The following is a 21,649-nucleotide window of genomic DNA, read 5'->3' on the forward strand; positions in this document are numbered from 1 at the left end:
AGTATAATTATACAATAATAGATTATCAATATCAGATACAAATTGTTTTTCCTTACTTTAGCTCATCTAATTAATTTAACCAATTTTGAGTTAAACGAGATTCATTTCAATTTTTAAATCAGGTTAATGTGACTTAAGATTACAATTTGACTTTAAACTTATCTTGGTAACCAGTTAAACCTGCTTGAAAAACCTGAAAAAAGACCTCCAGTTTATTTTTGGCTAAATTCGGTGCTGAAAATCATCACGTAAACATACAAATATTAGTGTATATATACCGGTAGTAACTTCCAGAAAGATTCTGACCCATAAACTATTCTCTTTACTCTTTTATCCTTATTTCTTCTGCCATGCTTTAAAAACAGTTACAATATATATATTTTTTTTAATGACAACAGACATTAATTATTTGGGGTATTTATTTAATTACATCAAATGTGAATGCTAATTTAAACAAATGCAAATAATGCTTCATAGAAATCTATCTTACATCCGATGTGTGGAAGAAAATATTTGAGACAAAAGCAACGTTGCTTTCTTAGTGGGCACAAGGTTCAAAAGTCTGGAGAGGAAGTTAAAATGCATGAGGTTTTAGTAAATAGTGTCATCACACCTAAGCCAGTTTTCCTGTACTGTTTCAGACCAGCAGACCACAGTTTTTACCAGTCAAAAGTCACAAAGATGAACAGAAGGATGCTCTGTATCGCTCTCCTCATTGCCGTACTGCCCTGTATGGCCAAAGGTAAGTCAATTCTTACCTCTAAACTAACTTTTTTGGATAGATGTGTACAATTAGACCTCCTGTTCCTGATTGCGCATTACATCTTCAGCAAGAAATCAAATCATAGCCGAGGAATCACATCGACACACTTAATCTCCAAAAGGCATTAGCTTGCAGGGAATAGATTTTTAATGTCCAGTTGTGAAATGCAAAAAGAAATCAATAATTTGTATTTTTAAGTTGTGCCTTGTACCATTATTTATTTATTTTAAAATCAACTCAACTCAACTCAAATATCTCTTTCTATATATGCAACTGAAAAATGTATATATATATATATATATATATATGGTAATTCTATATATAATTTTATTATTGTTCCAATGATTCCAAGCATTTAAGATTTTCTTATTTGTTTTATTTATGGTTTTTGCAAAGAGATTAAAAGTTAAAAATTTGTCGTTTAAATTGAATAATTTAATTCAAAGGTCAATATAAAGATTTTAAAATTTAAATTTAAAATAAAATTTAAATTTTGACCCTCTTTCTCATAGCAATATAACATATAGTTTGGTAACACTTTATTTTGATAGTCTCCTTTCGACATTCTGTTGATTATAAGTAACTTTGCCACTTGTCAACTAGCAGTCATTAGAGTATTAGTAGACTATCTGCTTAATATCTGCTCAAACTTTAGTTTGATGGTTCCCTAACACATTCAACAGACTCTAAATAACTTTGCAACTACATGTAAAAAATTTTTTACAGTCTACTAATACTCTTTAACATGACATTGTAAAGTTACTAAAGTGGACTATGAAAATAAAGTGTAACCCAACATTTTTATGCTGTCTGTTTTTTGTCAGTCCTAGTCTTCAAATGTGCATTCAGCAACAGTCATCCAGTGCATCAACTAATTGTTGCACCATGTCATGTCAGAAGTGCACGAACCCAACTGTGTGCATGGGAAATCAAATGTTTTTTAAAGACAGGTGTGTTATATTTGTGGCTTTTCTAACAGTCCTGTCTAGCTTTGGTGTGCCCTGTCCGACACAAAGCAGAAGTGAAAGTGGGAATGGGAAACAGACCCCTGGGATGTGGCTGTGCAATGGGCCACCGGTGCAATGTGTTTCCTGAGGGACCCAATCAAAGGGGCTGCTTCTACAATGTTTCAGACATTTCCACCCTTCATATAAAGCCATTTCATGGCTTTCTCTCGTTTCCCCTTTCTAAAGTTAAAAATAATGTTTGGGCCCCTTCTTCAAAAAAGTGACAAGACCCTGTGTTGTTGCAAAAACAGTGATCCAAACTCTCGCAATATCCGCTATTTCACACCGAAACAGCCTTAAATTTTGCACAAACCACATCCATGCATTACACTTTTAGTGATGTCCACACTATTAGTATATGCTCTTGATGCATGAACATCAAGACTCTAATAAAATGTGTATGCATGTAAGGGAAAGCATACATCTTAGTCCCTGGCATCTTCTAAAAGAGACAGGTCACCAAAATATGAAAATTCTGTCATCATCATGTTATTCCAAAACCGTAGGACGTTCCTTCTTTTGTGGAGCAGAAAATGAGCTATGTTAAGCAGTTTCAATCAGCATAAACCTCCATTCGAATGGAAAAAGATCAAATGAAAGTGCAGCCGCTCCTTTTCTGAGGAAAGGAACTCAGACAGGTTTGGAACAACATGGGGGTGAGTAAATAATGACTACATTTTCATTATCAGGTGAACTACGCCTTTAATCGTTATTTTTGTTATGCTTTCCAGAAAAAAAGCTATCATTTTAAAGATAAATGTACTTGAGAAGCAAAATTGTGTAACATATGTCTACATATTTTTTTTGGAGTTTGGAGCTTGGTCAGTATTTATTTTGCATTATTTTTACCATGTTTTTGTCTTCACTGGATTATGTAAATGGTCCTGCATTCTATGTAGTCTCTCAGTTAAAGGAATGGTTCACTCTAACAGGAAAACTTGCTTAAAATGTACTCATCCTCAGGCCATCTAAGATGTATGAGTTTGTTTCTTCATCAGATTTGGAGAAATGTGCATTGCATGGATGCTCTGCAGTGAATGGGTGCCGTCAGAATGAGATTCCAAACAGCTGATAAAAACATCACAATAATTCACACCACTCCAGTCCATCAGTTAACATCTTGTGAAGCAAAAAAACGGTGTTTTTAAAAAAAACAAATCCATCATTAAGACATTTTTAACTTCAAACCATTGCTTCCGGCCAAAATCCATAATATCACTTTCTCTAATGAAAAATGAATCTGGTCTGAATCAGGAGAGAAATATATACAGATCAAGCATCGGTTACAAGAGAAAAGCTCAAAAAAAAAAAAACGTGGGTGGATTTTGATGTGAGAGACAACAGGGGATGGACATTTTTAAGCATTCTTATGGATTATGGATTTTAACCAGGAAGCAAGAGTTTAAAAGTTTTAACATCTTAATGATGGATTTGTTCATCATTAAGATGTTAATTGATGGACTGGAGTGGTGTGGATTACTTGTGAATTATAGTGATGTTTTTATCAGCTGTCTGGACTCTCATTCTGACGGCACCCATTCACTGTAGAGGATTCATTGGTGTGCAAGTGATGTAATGCTAAATTTCTCCAAATCTGTTCCGATTAAGAAACAAACTCATTGATATTTTGGATGGCCATTCTGGTTGAACTGGTTCTTAAATATGTGACCCTGGACCACAAAACCAGTCTTCGCTGGGGTATATTTGTAACAGTCAAAATGATCGATTTTTCTTTTATGCCAAAAATCATTAGGACATTAAGTAGAGCTCATGTTCCATGAAGATATTTAGTAAATTTCCTACTGTAAATATATCGAAACTTCATTTTTGATTAGTAATATGCATTGCTAAGAACTTCATTTGGACAATTTTAAAGGCGATTTTCTCAATATTAAATTTTTTTGCACCCTCAGATTCCAGATATTTAAATAGCAAACCCTACATCAATGGAAAGCTTATTTATTCAGCTTTCATGTGATGTATAACTCTCAATTTCGAAAAATTGGCTGGTTTTGTTGTCCAGGGTCACATGAGGTCATAAAAAGTTCATGCATAATGCTGTTCAGAATAGTTTGAGATGGAGTGTACAATGTCGCACCACCGAACAAAAAGTATTTAATGTCAACTACCATATCATTTCATAAACTTCATTCACATACAGCAGGGCTCCTCAAAGCTCTCAGAGTTTAGCTCAAACCATGATTTCTTGTAACTCTGAAGACCCTGATTATGTTCCTCAAGTGACTTTGATTAGGACAGGAGTTAAACTCAGTCGGCAGGGTTGGTTTTGAGGAACCCTGACATACAGCAATATAAATTTTGCAATATTGCAATATTGAAATTTTGAAGCCTACTATATGTGTGCTCCTTTTAGCAAATGAAGAACTTGTCAGCCCATTTGATATGACAATGAGTAATTTGGATAAGAACTCAGCCCCTGACACCAGCAAGAATCCCCCCGAGGTGTCGCCATCTTCACCATGCTGCGGACTGGATGAGCTAAAGCATTCACTCGCCCAGCTAATCCAGGAAGAGCGGGAGAGCAGGGGCTGGTACGGCGAAATGGTGAAGATCCTAAATCAGCTGGTGCAAGAAAACAAGGAGGTGGCCAGCGTTCAGGCTGAGATGCTGAAGGCCCTGCGGGCCACGAGCGACCAAGGCGAGCAGCAGCTGCACCATCTCCAGAGCATGGCTCGCCTTCAGAGCCTCCTCGTGGAGAACCACCAGGCATTGCTGCTGCAAGTGTCTCGCATTGCTACCGCCCTACAGGATTCGGCTAAGAAACAGAGCAAATAAATGCATGGGCAAAACATGGCCATATGAAGCATTTTGATGGCATATTATACTTGTACTAACAAAAAGGCACTCAATAATAGTAAAAAACTAAATCTGAAATCGTAATCAATAAATGAAATGAAGTTGATGTTTTGTGTCTCTCTCATAACATCACACTTGAAAGTCCTGCTTTCTCGAATGATTTTTTTTGTATTGTTGTGTGTTATGTTTCATCTAACCTGTTGCATGAAGAAATGTCAATAAACAAGCTATTGATGACACCTTTGTCTGGCATCAAGAATCATTGAATTAATGAATCAATCAATCTGTTTAATTATCTATGCACAGCATATTCCTATACGCACTTTTTCACTTTTCTTGAGTTTCTCTGCTCTTCTGTGTGTCTGAGCAGAGTTTTCCGCACCAGTGATAAAGCTGAACTCCTCTCCGCTGAGTCAATCTGAGGTGGTCTGGTCAGCTAACAAACCCTTCATTCTGAGATGCGAGGGACAAGCGAATATCACATGGAAGACAAGGCTCAGGAAACACCAGAAACACATCTTACAAAAGACCCTCAGCGTCCAAAGGCCCACTGCAGATTACACAGGAACATACCGCTGCAGCTACAAGAATCAAAAGGACTTGTACTCGGAGATCCACATATATGTTAAAGGTATGTGCACTATTAAACATTAGAACGATTATCTAAAGGTCAGTGCTAATATATGTTTGGGACGGCCTGTGAAACTCATTTTTAAGTTTTGTTTTGCTTTTAGTTTTAATGTTTCTTTTCAACATTTGACGTGCTGAATATTAAAATCACAGTGCTTGTGAAAACTAAGAAAAATACTAAAAAATCTGACACAAGCTAATCTGTCATTAAGCATAAAAATACATGGTACATGCATAATACTGAGCTAACAACAACAGTTTAACATAAACAGTTAGAAAAAGTGAGTCGGACAAAGCTTCAGAAGTGTCCGTTGAAGAATTTTTGTCCCACAGAAAGATAAGCAGAAAAACATAAAAATACTGTATGTAGGAAATGGTTTGCCTGAGATAACATTCAAGATTGGAGTCATACAAAAATATTTAGCCTCTGATCGCTACTGACAGTCACAATCAAGGATATATCTGTGTAATAGCCACATTTACTAACAGTGCTGGGGAAAGTTACTTTTAAAAGTAATGCATTACAATACTGTGTTACTCCATTAAAAAGTATCTAATTGCATTAGTTTCTTTTTATGGAAATTAATGCATTATGTTACTTTTGTGTTCCTTCTTGTCACCTGAGATGGTCTTGCTTATATATTTTTAATAGCAAAAAGCCCAAAAGTTGTATTTTTTTAGCAACTGTAAAGGCCCTTTCACACCAAAAGTGAAATTAAGAAGCGCCTCTGCACCTCACTCCCAATTTCTCTCAACACTGGGACAGAAGACGTCTCAGTGTATAAGTGGGAAAACAAAGTAAAAGTAACTCTTTTAAAAAAGTAATCTGATTACGTAACTTGCGTTACTTGTATTGTATTACCCCCAACGCTGTTTATTAACAGTATGCACACACTTAACACAAGAAACTGAATTTTAAGATCAAAATTGACAGTGCAATGAATATTTCAACTTGTTTGACATTTAATGAGTCAAAATAGTGCTTTACAGCATCTGCACTTAACTGCCAAGACGTACAAACACCAAGAACATAATGGAAGTAAAAATATCGGCTGAAATTTCTGTATGTTTTACTACAATAGATTCTGTCAAAGCCTTTACTACTCCTCAAAGCACACCAATAATTCAGAAAGAAGGCTCAAACTGCTCGCTGGACTGCTTGGTGACAAACCCAGAAAGTACTGAGCTCTCGCTCCAGATGGCGGATGGATCTGCTGTCCCGTCTGAGATGAATTACACTGCGGATCCCAAACGTGGCATACTGATCCGAAATCTTCAGTTTAGCTACAATGGAGATTATGTTTGTACTGTCAAAATAAACGGAGTCCAAAAGAAGTCTGACACCTTCCAAATAACTGTCATGAGAAGTGAGTCGTGTTAGTCTTGTACATAGTTTTGTACAATGTTATTAATAAAAACATAGCCTGCCAAGAATCTTATCTTGATGTACCAATTCAGCACTACCCATCTATTTACTGCAGAAGCACAGCAGCCACCAGCGGTGTCACTTCCAGCCAATCATTACGTGCGAATCGTTGGTGAAATGCTGCATATCCCTTGTCACACCGAAAACCAAGATCATTCATATAACATCACCTGGAGCTCATCAGAAAAGGTGAAGTGATGTGTTTTAAGAATTTTATGTGATCGCAAACATGTAACAAATTATGAGCTTATTCGTGAGAAACTGAATTAATTAAGCAATAAAGTGGGCATCATGGTCTTAAAACTTGAAAACGTGGCCTGTGTTTCATTACACAGTGTCTTGGTCTACATCTAAGTCTTGGCTTGTGGTCACAGATATGACCGCAGTCTGTTGTGAAATTCTAGTCTGTTTATTCTGAAGTGATACAATCATTTTGTATCTACCGTAAATTAAATCAAATCACTGATCATCTTGTATACAGAAAGCATTAAACCATTCCAAGCTAGAAAGATTCACAGAAGAAATCTAAATATTGAGAGAATCGCCTTTAAATTGGTCCAAATGAAGTTCTTAGCAATGCATATTACTAATCAAAAATGAAGTTTTAATATATTTACAGTAGGAAATTTACAAAATATTTTCATGGAACATGATGTTTACTTGATATCCTAATGATTTTTGGCATAAAAGAAAAATCGATAATTTTGACCCTTACAATGTATTTTTGGGTACTGCTACAAATATACCCCAGTGACTTGAGACTGCTTTTGTGCTCCAGGGTCACATTTAGGAAAGCACCATCATGGAGATGTAAATATATTTACAGCAGCTCTGCAATTCAGCACTTTAGTCAAGTATTGTCACGTTTATTTATATAGTACTTTATAAAATAGATTGCAATTTTAAAGCAATGTGTAACTTTTCCATTGTTTTTCCATGTAAATGCTCTAGAGTATGACCGTTGCGCTCGTGTCTCGCATCTTTTGCAATTTTAAGATGCTGTGTCAAGTTAAAACAATTCCATCTTTTACATGCAGCGCGGCCCATCAATGGACCAAATCAGAAGAGCCCGGAGGCGGGGCAAGCATTGAGAGCTTTTATCTAGCAAAAGGCTTGTGTTGAGCTTTTTTGTGTAGCATGTTGACATGGCATTTTTTTTTATTTGATGGAAACATAGCGACTAAAAACGAATGGTGACTCAGTGTGTTCCTGTGGCCTGTCAGTCCATTGTTTACCTTAAAAAGAAAAGGTGAAAAGGTCCAGGTGTAAAGGAATGAAGTAAAATATGCACATTTTGTATAGGTGTGTCTCAATTGGCATACTTATGCACTATTCAATGTCATTTTGTATAGTATAAGTACTCTGAGTGGTGTGTTTACACTGAAAATTTCAAGCAGAAGAATGCTTCACTGATGCATTTATCTAACCAAAAAAAAAAAAAATGCACACACAAATCGAGTAAAACCACTCAGTTTCATTTCCTGTACCTGGCTGTGGTTCAGCATACCAAGACGTACAGTGGTGTGGATTTGGTTTGGCAAAGCTCTATTTGGATCAGGAAAACATTTTGAGTTGCACGGTTTGTTTCTTTTTATTTGTTTGTTTTGTTATATGTTGACTGGAAAGGGTAAATGCACATTTGAGCAAGGAAGGAAGGCAGAACATCATATTTTTCAGGGGAATATAATTTTTTGCAATTAATAAAGCAACGATTTTATACAACACACACACACACACACATACACTTGAGCATGATATTTCAGTTCTCTTGTACTATTTTCAGATTAATTATTGCAGAATCTCTTACGGAGCAACTGTTTCTGCTGTCTATCAGTTTCAGTAGGCCTGCTTTGACGATGTAGTTGCATATTGTGTATCACTTCATTATTTAATGAACATGCTGGTTTTGTTTTTGGTAACACTTTATAATAACTGCACACTATGAATCATTAGTTAAGCATTACTAAACAATCGATTCATCCTTTATAATGCATTGTTCCAACATAAGCTGTTTATAAATACAGCTATACATGTTTGTTCTTGAGCATAATGTTTAATAATTGCATTTTCATACTTTATTAATGATCAATTTATAATTTCTAAATTATTACGTTATTTACAAACCAGTTATTTAGAAGTTGTCAGTGGTTCATAAGATCATTTAGAAAGTGTAAGTAAATGATTAATAAACTATTTATAAATGTTATTATTTAGACACATGATAATAGTTGCTCAGTGCGTTAATAAATGCTTTATTAATGCATATTCCTGCTGTGCTGTCCCTCCACAAATATGAAGGTCCTTGTGGACTGGCAAACATTTTTAGGTGATAAATTGGACAGGTCTAGATTTATAGGGATGGCTAATGCACAGGTGTATATTTTGTAATTGCACCAACTGGCAGAGGCCAAATCTTGCTCATTAGGTGTTACAACACAAAGCACAATCACAAAAATGAATGAATCAATTAATAATTTACACTATTATGACTTCTGTCAATTTGCTATATTAATAAAATGACTGTTCCAGAACCAGACCAAGACTAGACCCCTTGAGGACCAGATCCAGACCAAGACATAACCCACAAATTATACATTACCAAAAGTTTTCTAGCTTGTATATTTTTATAAGAAAATCACTGATAGTTGATGGAATGCAATCCACAGCAAAAGACAGGAGTGTTTTCCCTGAAAGTGGTGTGGGTTACGTCAACCATTTGTTTGTGAGTTTCTTATAAAAGCATTCAGTATAGTCCTGCATGTTTTCAATTCAAACCCAAGCTATTCAGTTCCTCTGATTCCATTTCAGTTCCTGATTTTCTGCAAATATGATGCCAGATTGTTTTGAATGCATACTAGAACCCGTTTGATTAAATAACTTATTATCATGATTTGTCCTATTCAGGGACTGAATTATGAAACAAAGAGAGACAACGGGTGTGAACATGTTTGCTTCATTAGTATTTTGACCATTCATCAAGTAAACATATCCAACGCAGGGAATTTAACCTGCACTGGTCAAAATGAAGCTGGAAAAAACAGTGTCACAGCAGTTCTCAAAGTTGTAGGTAGGTTTCCTCATGCTTTATAGTGATTTTATTCCAACTTTATCTGTGGAATTGTGTTTTAGTTGTGGTCTTGTTGTCTTCTTTCAGATAAACCGTATATTAAGCTTAAACCCATCCTGTCCGCTGAATACAAGGTGAATGGAACAGATATTGAGGTGATGCAAGGGGATACAGTTGAACTTGCTTTGCAAATTGAAGCATATCCAGAAGTTAAACGGACAAGTTGGAAAACTCCCAAATCAAATCACACCCACGAGGAGACATTTAACAGGATTAATAATAGGTTAGTTCATTTGTTTCTGTTTCTATAATTATTTTGATTATATGGACCTATAGATCAGTTCTAGACTTCAGTCGAATGCACAGCCTTTCAAATGTGTTATTTTTTCATGAATTCACTAGTTCATTTATGTATTCATTTGTTTATTTTATGCCTTTATTATTATTATTTTTGATTACAATTACAATTTTGAGTGCTTTTCTTTGGTATGTGTGCACATTCTGGCCATGTGGCATCAGTTTTCGCTTTATTTCTTTAGTACATGTAAGGTTGCACAGTTTTACTGTGTATCTCAACATGTACACATTCTGGCTGTAGGAAAGCCCAACGTTGAAGGGGAACAAGGAATTGATGTGTTCGAACATGTAATAATTTTTAAAGCAGATTTATCTCTGGATTTACCCACATATTAATCCTTTCTTTAGTTCGCTGCAGCATATCTACCATGCTAAAGTACATTAATTAATGAGAATGTTAAATTAAACAACTAAATGTGACATAAGACTGACATCACGCACAAAGCAATGATGCATTATCCCTCATGAACAAATATAACATCTGATATTTGCATATGTGCATACCAGTGTACCATTATAGCATCCTTTATGAATAAACATGACGTCTGGTGTTTGTATAGGTATTTACCCAGTGTTGGGGAAAGTTACTTTTAAAAGTAATGCATTACAATATTGCGCTACTCCCTAAAAAAGTTACATTTTATGGAAAGTAATGCATTTCATTACTTTTGCATTACGTTGTCTCATTGGTCTAGGCTTGTTTTTAATATAAAAAGTTATATTTTTGGCCAATTTAAAAGCCCTTTCACACCAAAGGTGAAATGAATAAGCCTCAGGCTGAAGGAAATGTGAATTCACTTCTGTACAGTAGAGGGTGCAGCGCAAACAAATCTATTAAACGAGAGCAAGCTCTATTTTGTTAAGTAACAATAATCATGTGTTCATATTTAACAGTGTCGACTATATGTCTTCAATCGTGCTGAAAAAAGTTGGAGCGCAAGATTACGGTAACTACATCTTTACTGCCAGGAGCGCCAGTGTCAATGCCTCAGTTATTTTTACAGTTCACATCTACCGTAAGTCCAGTAGCTTAGTAGAGAGCATAAGATCTCAAAAAATTGACAAAATCGAGGTTTGATCGTGTTTTCTTTCCAACAAACAGAGAAGCCTAATACTTTGATTAAGTGGGAAAATGGAACTGCCACTTGTGTGGCAACCGGTTATCCAATACCCAGGATTCAGTGGTTCCAGTGTGAAGATGCCAGAGCTATGTATGTGTCATTTTTTGGAAATTAGATCACATAAACAGGATATAGTTTGTCATTTAGGGTAATATGGTATGTTACAAGATATTTCTGAGAATTCTCTAATTTTTTGATTGTGTGACAGGTGTAGCTATAATCAAACATCAGCTGTGGAATTAATGGCCACCCAGTCCATTTGGGGGGACGTCAGAGAGTATGAACCAGTCCTGGTGAAGAGCGTCTTACCAGTGACTAATGCAAATACTACTTTAACTTTTGAGTGTGTGGCTACAAACATTGCTGGAGATGATCATGATATCTTTACTTTTAAAATTTCATGTAAGGAAAATGCAAACGTCCTTGCAGCTGAGCATGTTTTTGTGCATTTGAAATGGAGTGGTCATCTGATGCATCTTTAATGTGCATAGATGTCCCCGGTGCTACATCAGTATGGTCAGCTTCAGTGTGGATCACTGTTGTTCTCATTGGAGCCTTGTGCCTGGCCATATTAGGGATGTTGATCCTCTTCTACAAGAACAGAAAGGTATGTTTTTCAGTTGTACTCGCCAATGATGCAGTACATCACTTTTTAACACCATCTCTTTTTTTAAGGCACACAAGTATGAAATCCAGTGGAAAATCATTGAGGCCAATGATGGGAACAATTACACATTCATTGACCCCACCCAGCTTCCATATGAAAAAAAACTGGAGTTTCCTCGAAATAAGCTGAAGCTTGGTACTGTAACCTCGATTATGCTTGCTGTTGTACATTATAATAGTGTTTTTGTTATTAATGATGAGAACCATTGCAACAAACAATTCATTGATTTTACTTCAGGACAAGTTTTAGGAGCGGGAGCTTTTGGGAAGGTGGTGCAAGCGACCGCTTATGGGCTTGTCAAGGACGAAAGTGTCACACGAGTTGCAGTGAAAATGCTCAAGCGTAAGTTCTATACATATGATGACAAACTGGAGTGAATTTTATGTAAATATATTTTAATATCTCAACTCGGTTCAGTTTAGGTCGTGAAAGTTACATAATGGATTAGGAAACAATTGCAAATTACAACAATTACATGTAAAAACCACATTCAGCAACAAGGGTGTGACTGTTTTATGCTAACATTTTAGACATCAGATATATGCTGAAATGCACTAAACATATTTCTAGCCCTGTTAAATTTGTCTTTTACATTTGTCAAAAGTGTAAGCGAATTTAAATATATAATAATTATTCCTAGTGTTGGGGAAAGTTACTTTTAAAAGTAATGCATTACAATATTGCGTTACTCACTGAAAAAGTAACACATTACTTTTTATTGAAAGTAAGGAGTTATGTTACTTTTGTGTTACTTTTTCTCATCTGGGCTGGGCTTGCTTGTTTGTTTTAAAAAAATTTTTTTTTTTAAAAAGTCTATTTTTTGCAATTGTAAAGCCCAACTAAAAGTGAAGTGAATAAGCCTCGGGCTGAAGGAAATGTAAATTCATGTCTGTACTGTAAAGGCGCAACTCTGTACTGTTGCATGAAGAATAGGACACAGGAGAAGAAAGCTTAACACTCTAGAGCAAACACAAATATTATTTCATATTAGGTCATTTTTAATATGAAGTCATTTTTGCTTATTAGTATGGTTGAACTGGATCATCGCCAGTCAATAAATGGGAAAACAAAGTAACTTGCATTACTCATTTGAAAAAGCAACTCAGATATTTTCTTCTAAGTTTAAAAGTAATACACAAGTTACTTGGAAAAAGCAATATGATTACGTAACTTGCATTACTTGTAATGCATTAAACCCAATACTGATTATTCCAGTTATCCTCCATTAAACACAACCCATGGTCTTCTGGTGGTGGTAATTAAGTCCAAATGCTCATGCAGAGGATCACGTGACTGTTTGAGTTTGCAGTTTAGCACAAAATCACTGCTTGCAAAAGCCCATTGTAATTAAAAGAACTGATGTGTCACTTGCTTGCAATGTAGTCAAGGCACTAAAACACTGCCATTGTGTACAGGAAGGGAGAGTGACCAGTGGCGGCTCCATGATTTTTTTGTTGGGGGTGCTAAGAGGGGGCTTAACAGTTCAGAGGGGGGTGATACACACATTGCGGGTGATAAGCTCCCCGTGCTGATTTGCATGGTATCATGTGTCCATGATAGCCAGAGATATGCATAAAAAATTGGCAATATTAAGAGGATTTAGCATTTACAATTAATGTCCTGTTACATTCTTCTTATTATTAGGCCTATTATTATTATTAGATTACTTTTATTATTAAATTACATGAAATTATTGCCCCGCAATAATTTCATAGCTCATCACTGCATGATGAAAATGTTTTTTAAAATATTTTTTAAAACAGGTCTATTAATTTATACAATGAATTATAGGCCTATAATTAAAATGATTAACACTGCAGTCATCAATGACAATTCAGAGCAGCTTTATTTCAGGCACTGATTTTCAAAAACAACCTGTTTAATGCAAAATGTTTCTTCTCATGTTTTTCATTATACGAGCCACAAGAGAAATATTAAGGGAATAATTTAAGACAGTTATATACCTTTATCAGCATATGTTAGAGTAGATTTGTCTCGTTTTTTTCAGAGAGAATATGAGCCGTTAATGCAGCGTTAGCCGTCAGTTTTTTTTGTTTTTTACTTTCACTTTCTCTGTAGTGAATTGATGCAAAGTTTGTGCATTGATTGCTTGAGTTGCTTCACCCCTCCCTCTAATATGAATTGTTTATAGGCCACATATTAAGCACTTTTTTTTAGGTTTTTAATGTTTATTCTTCTATGTTAATGAGAGTGACACGGAGAGTTAAAAAACAGGAGAATCATTTGGAAATCCGGGGCTAAGCAAGTTTCTGATGGGGCTATAACCCCATCTAGGCCCGCCCTAGCGCCGCCACTGAGAGTGACTAAAAATCAGTCCTGGACATATATTTTAGACAGTCAGGGTAACAACCCAGTACAATAGGGTTTTTGATTTTTTTGGAGCTTGAGACATTATGAACTCTGATTTCAATCTTTACATGTATCTTTTTCTCTTTGTATGCCTCCTGTTTAGAAAAACTTACAAAAACATTCTTTTCTGAACCAAACAGCTAGTGCTCGCTTTGAAGAGAAAGAAGCACTCATGTCTGAACTGAAGATCTTGAATTATATTGGACCACATGAAAACATAGTCAATCTGCTGGGGGCATGTACTCAGGAAGGTAAGTCAAAATCATATTTGATAAATAATAATAATAATAAAAAAAACTTAAGATGATCATATTTTGAATGAAACATGAATAAGTAATCAATTAGCAGACACTTTCATTAAAAGTGTTAAAAATAGGGCCCAAAATCAGCATTCAACAAGAACGAATTGAATGTATTTGGGGATGTGGTCAAAGACAAATTGAAGAAAAGTGGGGTGGTACTGTAAAAAAAAAAAATTTACAGAAAAACGGCAGCTGTGGTTGCCAGAATTTTACGGTAAAAAAATACAGTAGCAACATTTTAGGTTTTACGGTTTTAACTTAAATTTACAGTTAAATACTGTAATTTCATGAACTGTATAATGTTAATATACCAACCTATTGAAGTATTGAAGTCTATTTTGTAGCCTACCTTTTTTAATACACTGATAACCACCAAAAGCAGGTGGTGATGAGAAAGTCACATGATGAAACAAAGCCTATCACAAGCAGCCTTTAAATATTAACATATATAGTAGGTGCACAGTGTCATTCACACAAACACATGAAACTGAAATAATGCAATAAACATTAATTTAACAACATTAGGTGTAACATACAGCCCTAATAAACATAACTGATAAGAAAAAACTAAGAAACATCATTATTTCAACAAAAAAAAAACATCAAATTTGAAATGTAATGCAGGGAATTCTGGGAATGTCAATTTACGGTTATTCACTGTAAATTATACATTCTTTTTCACTTCCAAGAACGATATACTACCATAAATTACATGTAATGTCCACTGTATATAGTAGAGGAACTTACAATTAACCATTTAACAGGTTTTTTACTGTAGTATTTTTACAGTCTTTTACCGTTAAATTCAGTCATTTTTTACAGTGCAGAATTTGACTTTATAACTTGCATTTGCAAGTACATATCTCGCAATTCTTAGGAAAAAAGTCAGAATTGCGAGATATAAACTTGCAATTGCAAGAAAAAACCTCAGATGTGCGAGTTTTCTTCTCTGAATTGTGGGTTTTAAATTCTGACTTTATTTAAGTTTATATCTTACAATTCTGACTTTACAACTGTGATTTTATACTACACTCAAAAAAAGTCAGAATTGCAAGTTTATATCATAAAATTCTGACTTTACTTCTCAGAATTGCAAGGTTAAATCCAACAATTGTTTTTTTCTTACAATTGCGAGAAAAGTTAGAATTGCGAGATATAAAAAATAAACTTGCAATTATCTTTTTTTTTTTTTTTATTCAGTGGTGGAAACGTGCTTCCTTAGGTTATAGACTCCTAAATCAGTATAGCATAATTAAAAGAAAAAAATACTGTATGTTGGTTTATCTCTGAATTTGACTTTGGTCTGGTGTAGGACCGATGCTGATGATCACAGAGTACTGCTGTCACGGTGACCTCCTCAACTTCTTGCGTCAACGAGCAGAAACATTTGTGAACAATGTCTTTGGAGTTCAGAGTTTCCCAGAGGATTCAAACCTCTACAAGAATGTAGCTGTTCAAAAGAACCATTCAACAGGGTATGTTAATGTCAGTGTCATATGAGAATGGCAGGCTTATACCTTTGCAGATATTTCTGTGGCTAAATGTGCTGTGATTATAGTGTCTCTTTTATTGTCAATCGCTTACACCTCCTTCTTGTAGGATGACTTACTCTGGCTCAGAGAGCTACAAGGATGCACAATCAACACAGATGTCAAAAGACATTTGTCAAGGTAAAGTAACAAAGGTAATGCTCTTCTAAATATTTCCTGTAAAGAAACTATTTCAGAAGTATAATTTTAGTCTGTTTCAACAGAATCTTGTAATGAAGGAGGGAAGGATGCATGGTCATTGGATAATATGGATTTACTGAAATTCTCCTATCAAGTGGCAAAGGGAATGGACTTCCTAGCCTCCAAAAATGTAATGTTTCTTGGTTATATACAGTGTTATTTTAATAGTTCAGTTTTATTTTGATACATTCTGTTTTCATTTTTTAAATATTTAATTTAGTTTGTATATACTGTGTACATACTAATATATTTGTGTATGTATGTGTGTGTGTGCATGAATATTGCAGCTAATGTGAAAGAAATTAAGCTCTCCTTTTTTACAAAGTTGCAGGGAAAATAGCATTTTTGGTGTCGTTCAACTATTTCTTGAACGACACCAAACCTTACAGTATGACTACTTATAAGGAAAATTTAGTGTGTGTTTTTTTTTTGGTACCCTGTCATTTTCTAATGCTGTTTATGATCAGTGTATTCACAGAGATTTGGCTGCACGGAATATTCTTGTGGCCGACAGCCGCATTGTCAAGATCTGTGATTTTGGCCTTGCACGAGACATCATGAATGACTTGAATTATGTAGTAAAGGGGAATGTAAGTTCGTTTTTCTCGTATTCTCTTTATATTAACGATTTACATTAGAATGAAATTGTGCATTCTGTTGCCTTATGAATTACTGAAAATACTGAATGAATTCAAACAAATCTTTTCATAGATATATGCCACTAGCAATAGCACAACTGAAAACAACCTCAAATAAACTTGAAGTTGTATGTTACAAAGTCAGAAATGCGGGATAATATATATATTATGTACATATATATATATATATACAGAACCCAAAAATATGGGCATAAATTAATATAGAAATTGCGTTCTGAGTAGCAGTTGGTAAACATCTTTTCCCTTTTTCACATCTCTAAATGTCATTTGATCAAAAATATTAGCCTTTTTTTTACACTGTGTTGTATTGGTTCTGCAGGCACGGCTGCCAGTGAAATGGATGTCACCTGAAAGCATATTTGAATGTCTTTACACGGTACAGAGTGACGTCTGGTCATACGGTGTGCTTTTGTGGGAGATCTTTTCCTTGGGTAAGTGAATTGACTTGTTTAACCTATTTTTATTTTTTTTTAAAGGACGTGAACTGATGAAAACTTGGGACTGTGTTTTCTGTTTTTAGGTGTGAGTCCTTATCCCAATGTTGTGATTGATGCACAGTTCTATAAGATGATAAAAGACGGTTATCACATGCCACAACCAGATTTTGCCCCTCAAGAAATGTGAGCATTTGTAAAGTTTTGGGAAAGTAACAATAAATAATAAGCAATTCATATGCAGTAAGTGACTTGACCTCCTGTAGGTACACAATAATGAAAATGTGCTGGAGCCTGGAGCCAACTCTGCGTCCGACTTTTGGCAACATCAGAGAACTTATTGCAAAGTTACTGCCAAATCAATCCAGCCAGGTGAGGCACACTGTTAGAATCATTTACGCTGTTGTAACAGCAAGCAAAATATAATCAGTTTTCATGTATTTATCATTTGATTTTTTACCTTATGCCTTTAACACATTTATGCAATTTGATATTATGATTGTGTTACTGATTATAGATTACATCATGAAAATTGTAGTTAGTAATGTAATCCAGTGGCGGCTGGTGGCAAATTTTCTAGGTGGAGCACCACTTCCAAAAATTTTAAGCATACATCCCGATATGATTTATCCCAGTATAACAAAAAGAAAAGGATTAAGACATGAAACATTTTAAATAAATAATTTTTTTTTACCAAATTCAAGATTGAGGATGATTCTCACAAAATTATATTTTCTGCAAGCTTTTTTTCAAGAAAAAGGAAAAAAGTGAATATTGATGCAAATACACAACTGTACATAGCAAACTTCTATAAAAACACGCTTCTTCAGCGAGTGTCCATTATAAAACACTTGCCAGACATGCGATCATACTGAAATATGCTCATAAAGCTATCAGAGAGCGCACATACACAGTTTGTTTATTTGCACACTAATAATAATGGACTCGCACGCGTCTAATAATGTAAGTTACGATTCATATATGTTACTGACTGTAATCGTCTTTACCTCCATTACAATCATCATCAATCAAAACTTCACTGGTTTGCTTTATTCAGCCCATACAGACTAGTCCTGACTTCATATTTCTTCTTATTAGCGGTATGTTTGTTCTGACCAATCGCTGCACAAGTTTACGCATGATGATGAAAGCACGTTAGTGCTAGCCCTCCTGGAATCCATAGAGATTGCAGTGCCTGCAGTATGAAAAAAATAAATCTTTGTATGGAAGTCTATGGCTGTGTTCGAAATGCCATACTATCATACTACTCTTACTATTTCTCCAGCATGCAGTATGTATGCAAATTTTCTGTATGCATGAAATACCCGGATGACCTACTATATTTGCCAGAATCTTCTAAATATAACTGAAATCAGTACAGAAGCTGTGTTCCGAATGGCATACTATCATACAACTCCTACTACACTGCAGTATTCTGTGAATACTGTGAATAGTATGTGAATTTTCTGTATGCATGGAATGCCCGGATTACTTGCTACATTTGCTGAAATTTGATGTATGCATCTGAAGACGCTTGCGTGGGATACTGTTTCCCAGAATGCAACGCGCTCCATGTGACCTTTCATCGCGTGAGTGAACTGGAGGCGGGGAATAGTAATTAATAAATGTTACACTTGTATATGTAGCCTACGTGTATACATATACACGTAAACTACAAACTATCACTGTGCATCTAAAAACAATATCATTACTAGGACATTAATTGTACTTTAATCTCTTTTCCGATCCAATCTTGACAGCTGTCAATTAATGTTTGTGTTTGTCATGTGACAATTAAGCATACTACTCTGAAATATTTGTTGCTTATTGTATACTGTTTCACACACTATTCTTTAAAAAATAGTAGGCAGTATGCACTGTGTACTGGGCAGTAAGCAAGTATGCCATTTCGAACACAGCTTATGAGAACACTCGGGGCGATTCTCAGTCTGACAGAAATCACCCAAAAAGGGGCGGTACTACACAGACCGTGACTCGACGCTGATTGGACTAGATTTCCAGAGGTAGAACAAGCAGTATAGAAGAGTGAAATCTAGCTGGGATTGAATGTGAAAGAAAAAATCCCTCCCTTTCGCACTTTGGTGGTGTGTCGCCCGATCGCCCTAATGGAGAAACCGCCTAGGTTACTCATTTTAGGTATTGTATTCTGATTTCTTTTTAGATGAATTTTGGATTACTTTTGATCAAACTTGTTTTAAAACTTACCCTTAAACTTACCATATTGATTAAAAAAAGAAAAAAAGTATACTTTTTTTTATAGTAACATCATAAAATGCATTAAACATTACATTAGTGAGTTGATAGTAAGTGAATAGTGAGTTGATAAAAGATGACAATTAATTCAATCATAAAAATGTTAAATAAAAATTATTTAAACATTTGAACAATAAAAATATAAAAACATGGTCTAATTGCTTGGAGGGTGCTGTTTTCCCTTAGTTTGCACAAAAAGGAAACTTTTCAAAAGAAAAAAGAATTAGGGAGAATCAATCATTTATTACCATTGTATGAATGATAAGTAATCAATAAAAAAGTAACTGTAATCTGATTATGAACATTTTCAAATGTAATATACTCTAATTACAAGTATATAATTTTTGTAATTACATGTAATTTTCTGGATTACATGTAATCCGGATTACATGTAATCAGTTACAATGCACAAAGGCAACCTACATACAAAATTTTACAGCGCTGTATGCAACCATACAACCATAGCAATGCCTTGTCAATATATTTATGCAGGAAGTAAAAGCTTCTTCTTTTCAGCAGAACAATGAAGACATGTATCCAGAGTTTCAGAGGCACCTGATGGAAAAACAGTGTGACACAGAGTCAGTCTGCAGAGACGAGGTCCAGCCTTTAATGAGGAGCAGTTTGAACTAACATATGAACCTGAAACAAACTCTGACAGAAAACCTCTTTCAATTTTTCATGTCTGTATTTAGAGCTAGATGAGCAGAATTTCTACTGCTTTGTATTTTGTCTTTACAGTGATGACTTTGTAAAATCTCATTTTGTGATTCTTTTGTAGCAGATCATTTAGTATTTTACTCTACCAACTTTTTAAAACCATGGCAGCTAACACTTTATCACTTATCTGTTTGCAAATATGTGTATTCCTTCTTTGTGACGTTTAGGCCTATTTTTTGTTTGCTTTGTACATGCAGCAGCTGTTTCTTTTTTTTATGCATGTTACACATTCTAATTTATATCTGGAACAAGTAAAACATTATTTCATTTGTCTTTCAGACTGCAAATACATAGCATATACTTTTAATGCATTTTGAAATACATCTGAAAAATAAATAAATATGTTCACCACAATTTTGGTAGCCCCGTGAGAGTAAAAAATCTAACTGAAGTATATTTGTTTTCATATTGCACATCAAGTTCACCTCAGTGATTGAGAATACACGTGGAAAAACATGATTTTTTGTTTCACTTGGATATAAATACAAGGTGACAAACAGGCTAATCATTATGGTCCTATAATCATCTTATGGAAAGAGTAGCACATGATGTGCAGTGCAAGGCTGTTGAGCTGCACAAACCAGGAAAATGGCTTAAACTTGGCTGATGTTGAAGACCTTCATTTCCACTATTTGGTCAATACTAAGTTTAAATCACCTGGAGACTTTACTTATGCTTACTGATGGTAAGTGGTCTGATTTTTCAGTGCAAAAGCACCTAATCAACTTGCATAGGCACAATGAAAAATTCCTCTAATTAATGCTTATGTGTTCAATACTGTTCTTATAAATCATGTCAGAGATATGAATAAGAACAGACCGAGTGTGTTTTAGAATAAGCAGCCCTTTGCACGCTACTGTTTGATTATTTGATTTGTTTAGTTGTTAAGGAAGAATCACAGAGATGTGCGCTTATTGATAACATTTAGTTATGAGTTTAGCATGTACATGACGATGGTACATCATTTAATATATTATTAGGGCAAATAAATGTAATTATTTGGTCATTTAGTTTTAGCAAGATATGTACAGTATTTATGGATGTATGAATGCATGTATTTGTTTGTTTAGCTATTTACATTGTCTCATTAGTGTAAAATACAGAACCAAATAATTATGTAAAGTTATATATTATGAACATTTTGTAGGGTAATTGTGATAGAGCAATCCCAGTCAAAGAGATAGGCCTAGCTCTGAGAAAAAAAATAGTATATTTCTCCATAATGCCTTTGTTGGATTAAAACCAAAACAAGACTATACTTTTAATTTTTTTTTAGATTGCCATTAGTAAATCAAGACAATAGCT

General features: G+C 34.8%; 1 protein-coding gene across 2 annotated transcripts; it reads left to right on the forward strand.

Moving 5' to 3' along the window:
- Positions 1–587: 587 nt before the first annotated feature.
- Positions 588–20,719, forward strand: csf1rb (colony stimulating factor 1 receptor, b). Of its 2 annotated transcripts, none has more exons than XM_079404597.1 (21): positions 588–742; positions 4,958–5,218; positions 6,300–6,584; positions 6,699–6,832; positions 9,548–9,710; positions 9,798–9,993; positions 10,962–11,083; positions 11,170–11,278; positions 11,397–11,590; positions 11,680–11,795; positions 11,864–11,990; positions 12,093–12,197; positions 14,366–14,476; positions 15,840–16,002; positions 16,127–16,197; positions 16,281–16,387; positions 16,725–16,847; positions 17,236–17,347; positions 17,437–17,536; positions 17,617–17,722; positions 20,144–20,719. In XM_079404597.1, the coding sequence occupies exons 1-21, from the start codon at positions 682–684 to the stop codon at positions 20,255–20,257; spliced, it is 2,880 nt and encodes a 959-aa protein (XP_079260723.1). In that variant the 5' UTR covers positions 588–681; the 3' UTR covers positions 20,258–20,719. The 2 variants fall into 2 exon arrangements, with proteins under 2 accessions (XP_079260723.1, XP_079260722.1); XM_079404596.1 differs by having other exon boundaries at positions 20,141–20,696.
- The last annotated feature ends 930 nt before the right edge of the window (positions 20,720–21,649 follow it).

The sequence above is a fragment of the Barbus barbus genome (assembly GCF_936440315.1).
Source record: "Barbus barbus genome assembly, chromosome: 43".
Classification (NCBI taxonomy): Eukaryota; Metazoa; Chordata; class Actinopteri; order Cypriniformes; family Cyprinidae; genus Barbus; species Barbus barbus.